The sequence below is a fragment of the Hevea brasiliensis genome, chromosome 7 (genome assembly GCF_030052815.1).
Source record: "Hevea brasiliensis isolate MT/VB/25A 57/8 chromosome 7, ASM3005281v1, whole genome shotgun sequence".
Taxonomy (NCBI): domain Eukaryota; kingdom Viridiplantae; phylum Streptophyta; class Magnoliopsida; order Malpighiales; family Euphorbiaceae; genus Hevea; species Hevea brasiliensis.
Window position 1 is genome coordinate 100,279,076 of NC_079499.1, and position 3,446 is coordinate 100,282,521.

A 3,446-nucleotide genomic window follows, 5' to 3' on the forward strand; every position below is an offset into this window, starting at 1 on the left:
AGAACGGACCCAGGATGGGCACATGTAATTCAAGTTAGTGAAAACAAATACCAATGATCTTCAATGCATGTACTGTATGAAAGTTTATAAAGGAGGAATTAATAGAATCAAGCAACATCTTGCTGGAGGTTACAAAAATGTAATTCGGTGTCCAAATGTCCAGAAGATGTAAGGAATCAAATGCAGGAATTCATTGCTAAAAAAAGAGAGCAAAAATCAATTATGAATATGAAAAGACCACCTGAATTTGATGATGTTGAAGTACTGGGATTAGATGAAAATGAGGAAGAGGAAGAGTTGATGCAAGAAATTGGCAGTGAAAGAAGAAGGCAAGCACTGGAAGTTACAGGTACTAGTGCTTTTAAAAAACCAAAAGTTTTACCACCACAAAGTAGTAGAGGGCCTATTGACTGTTATTTTTCCCCTAGACCAGCTGTTTTGGGAAAAAATATGAGGCAAACTACCATTGATGAAAATAGTCCAGCTAAAAAGGAGTTAAGGGAGCGTGCTTGTGTTGCCATAGCACGATGGATGTATGATGTGGGAATAGCTTTTAATGCTGTGAATTATGATAGCTTTGGGGAAATGATTCGAACAATTGAAAATTATGGGAAAGAAATGAAACCTCCAAGTTTTCATGAGGTTAGAGTTCGGTTACTTAACAAAGAAGTGCAAATCACAAATGATCTTCTCGAGTCTCATAAAGAAGAATGGGAAAATTATGGATGTACATTGATGTGTGATGGATGGACGGATAGAAAAGGGAGAACCTTGATTAATTTCTTGGCTAATAGTCTAAAGGGAAGTGTATTTATTAAATCAGTTGATGCAAGTGATGAATCAAAGACAGCGGCATTGTTGACTAGTTTGATTGAGAAAGAATTGATGGAAATTGGTTCTGAAAAAGTAGTTCAAGTTGTTACAAATAATGCATCAAATAATGTTGCAGCAGGTAAAATTTTTATTTAATTTTTTATATTACTAAAAAAAATATCATTTTATTTTTATTATTAATGGAATGAATTTTTCTACTTGTTTATGACAGGGAGAATATTGGAAGCAAATTTTTCTCATCTATACTGGACTCCATGTGCAGCTCATTGTATAGATTTGATGTTGGAGGATATCTTTAAGATCCGTGTTTTCAAAGAAACATTCCGCAAAGCTGTTGAGCTTACTGGTTTCACATATGGCTCTTCAGGAGTTCTAAATATGTTGCGGAAGTTTACTAATGGAGTAGAATTGCTAAGGCCAGGGCAGACTAGATTTGCTACTGCTTTTATTACACTGGGAAGGATTCATCTTCAGAAAGCCAACATTAGAAAAATGTTTACTTCGGAAAGTTGGACAACTAGTAAATGGGCTAAAGAGGTGAAAGGCAAAAAGTATGAAAGGACGGTTTTGAGTCCTGCCTTCTGGAATCATATTGTTTATGCTCTTAAGGTTTCTGGTCCTCTTGTTCATGTGCTTCGACTTGTTGATAATGAAAAAAAATCAGCTATGGGATATATTTATGAAGCCATGGATAGGGCTAAAGAAGCCATTGCCAACTCACTCAATGGCAATGAAGAGAAATACAAGAGCATTTTTGAGATTATTGATGCGAGATGGTCACTTCAATTGCATCGCCCTTTGCATGTCTTTGGATACTTTTTGAATCCTGAATTTTTTTATCCAAATAAGATGAGAATTGAATCTGATGAAGAAGTCAATACAGGATTGCTTTCATGCATTCATAAAATGGAAAAAAATTCAGCAAAAGTTGATATGATTCTTGATGAAATTGAGAAATACAAGGCAACTCTAGGACCTTTGGTTTTCCTTCACTATTAGAGGAAGAACAACCAAATCTCCGTGTTATTAATTTAATTCTTATTAATTTTTCATTTTGCTCATTTATTAATTTATATCATGAATTTAACAATCATTGGTTCTATATTTTAATAGCTGCTTGGTGGAAAACATATGGTTCTTCAACTCTAAACCTACAAAAGTTTGCTGTAAAGGTTCTGAGTCTCACATGTAGTGCAAGTAGTTGCGAAAGAAATTTGAGTGTATTTGAGCATGTAAGTAATATATATATATAGATTTCTTAATTTGTTATTTTATCTTGAGCCTTTTGAGTTTGAAGTTTAACTTATTTGTTACTGTAAAATAAATGACAGCTTCATAGTAAGAAAAGAAATCGGCTATTTCAAGAACGCTTGGACAATTTGGTATATGTGAAGTACAATAGAGCGTTGCTACGTCGACACACTTTTGGGGATATCACAACACCTATTGATTTGGCAAATATTGATGAGAGTAATGAATGGTTGCTTGGTGAATTAGAAAAAGGTGATGGGGATGATGATGATGATAATTCTCTTATTTTCATGAATGACGTATTGACTTGGGGTGATGTTGGTAGAGCAGCTGGAGTTTCTGAATCTCGTTATGAATCGAGATCGGCTGCAAGATCAACACTACCAGTTGAAACTCTATCATTTCGAAGGCCTCGTGCAATGACAGGTGCATCCTCTTCGCAAGTTGATGATGATGAAGAGGAGGAAGAATTTGTGATGGCCGTTGTTGAAAATGAAGATGATTTTGGGAATCTTGATGATGAGTAGTTTTAGTTATAAGTTTTTTATGTACTTATTGCATTTTATTTATTATGACTTACAACTTATTTTTATGTATTAATGTCTGAACTTCTATAAGTTATATTTTCTATTATGTGACTTATGACTTATTTCTAATTTTTTATTTATTATGTATAATTTTATAGCGTCACTTTTATCATATACATCTGCTGAAAATTCAAGTATGAGCTATTTCTTTTTTTAACATCTCTTATTATTATGTGTGTTTTTACTTATGCTATATATTTTAATTTTACAGTCTCATACTTTCACTTGTATCTTATACTTAAGCTGGAAATACATGTATGCACTATTTTCAATTTCTCTTATTTTAGATATAAACATAGTGTAAATCATATTTTTTTTTCTTTTTAATATGTTTTTTTACTTATCAACTATTTAAAAGTATATATATATAATTTAAACAATTAAGGTTATGGCGCCTCGCTTCAAAAGGCCCTCGCCTCGCCTCTCGCCTAAGGCAATAGAATACTCTATCGCCTTAGTGTCGCCTTTCGCCTTGATAACACTGATATATATTATGATTGATATTACCGGGTGCGTGAGTGCTCCAAATTACATTTTTGATGTTATGATGTAAAATTATTGTTGGTGTTGCATTTCACTCTACAGGGTGCATTAGTTTTAAATAGTTATAGAGATTATGGTTAAAATTGATATTTTACTCTCTGAGTCGAACGCTCACTCCTGTTCAATATTTTTTTTCAGGCTACAGGAGGATTTTATTGTGGTTAACCTGCTTTTCTCCTTCGCAGGTTGTTTATCAATATTTGTGTAATTTTATTTACTCCTATAATTTCC

The 3,446-nt window shown here is 33.2% G+C and overlaps 1 protein-coding gene across 1 annotated transcript; it reads left to right on the plus strand.

The window, feature by feature from the left end:
• Nucleotides 1-228: 228 nt before the first annotated feature.
• LOC131181417 (uncharacterized) lies at nt 229-2,612 on the plus strand. Its single transcript, XM_058149473.1, has 4 exons — nt 229-952; nt 1,046-1,815; nt 2,007-2,066; nt 2,166-2,612. Exons 1-4 carry the CDS (start codon nt 229-231, stop codon nt 2,610-2,612), a joined length of 2,001 nt encoding a protein of 666 aa, XP_058005456.1.
• The last annotated feature ends 834 nt before the right edge of the window (nt 2,613-3,446 follow it).

Bases quoted from the DNA above. Each gene is read 5' to 3' on its own strand.
- LOC131181417 (XM_058149473.1), top strand. From the start codon at position 229: ATGAAAAGACCACCTGAATTTGATGATGTTGAAGTACTGGGATTAGAT. The intron at 1,816-2,006 runs GTTTTCCTTCAC...TTTGCTGTAAAG, and splicing joins AGGCAACTCTAGGACCTTTG to GTTCTGAGTCTCACATGTAG. The intron at 2,067-2,165 runs GTAAGTAATATA...AATAAATGACAG, and splicing joins ATTTGAGTGTATTTGAGCAT to CTTCATAGTAAGAAAAGAAA.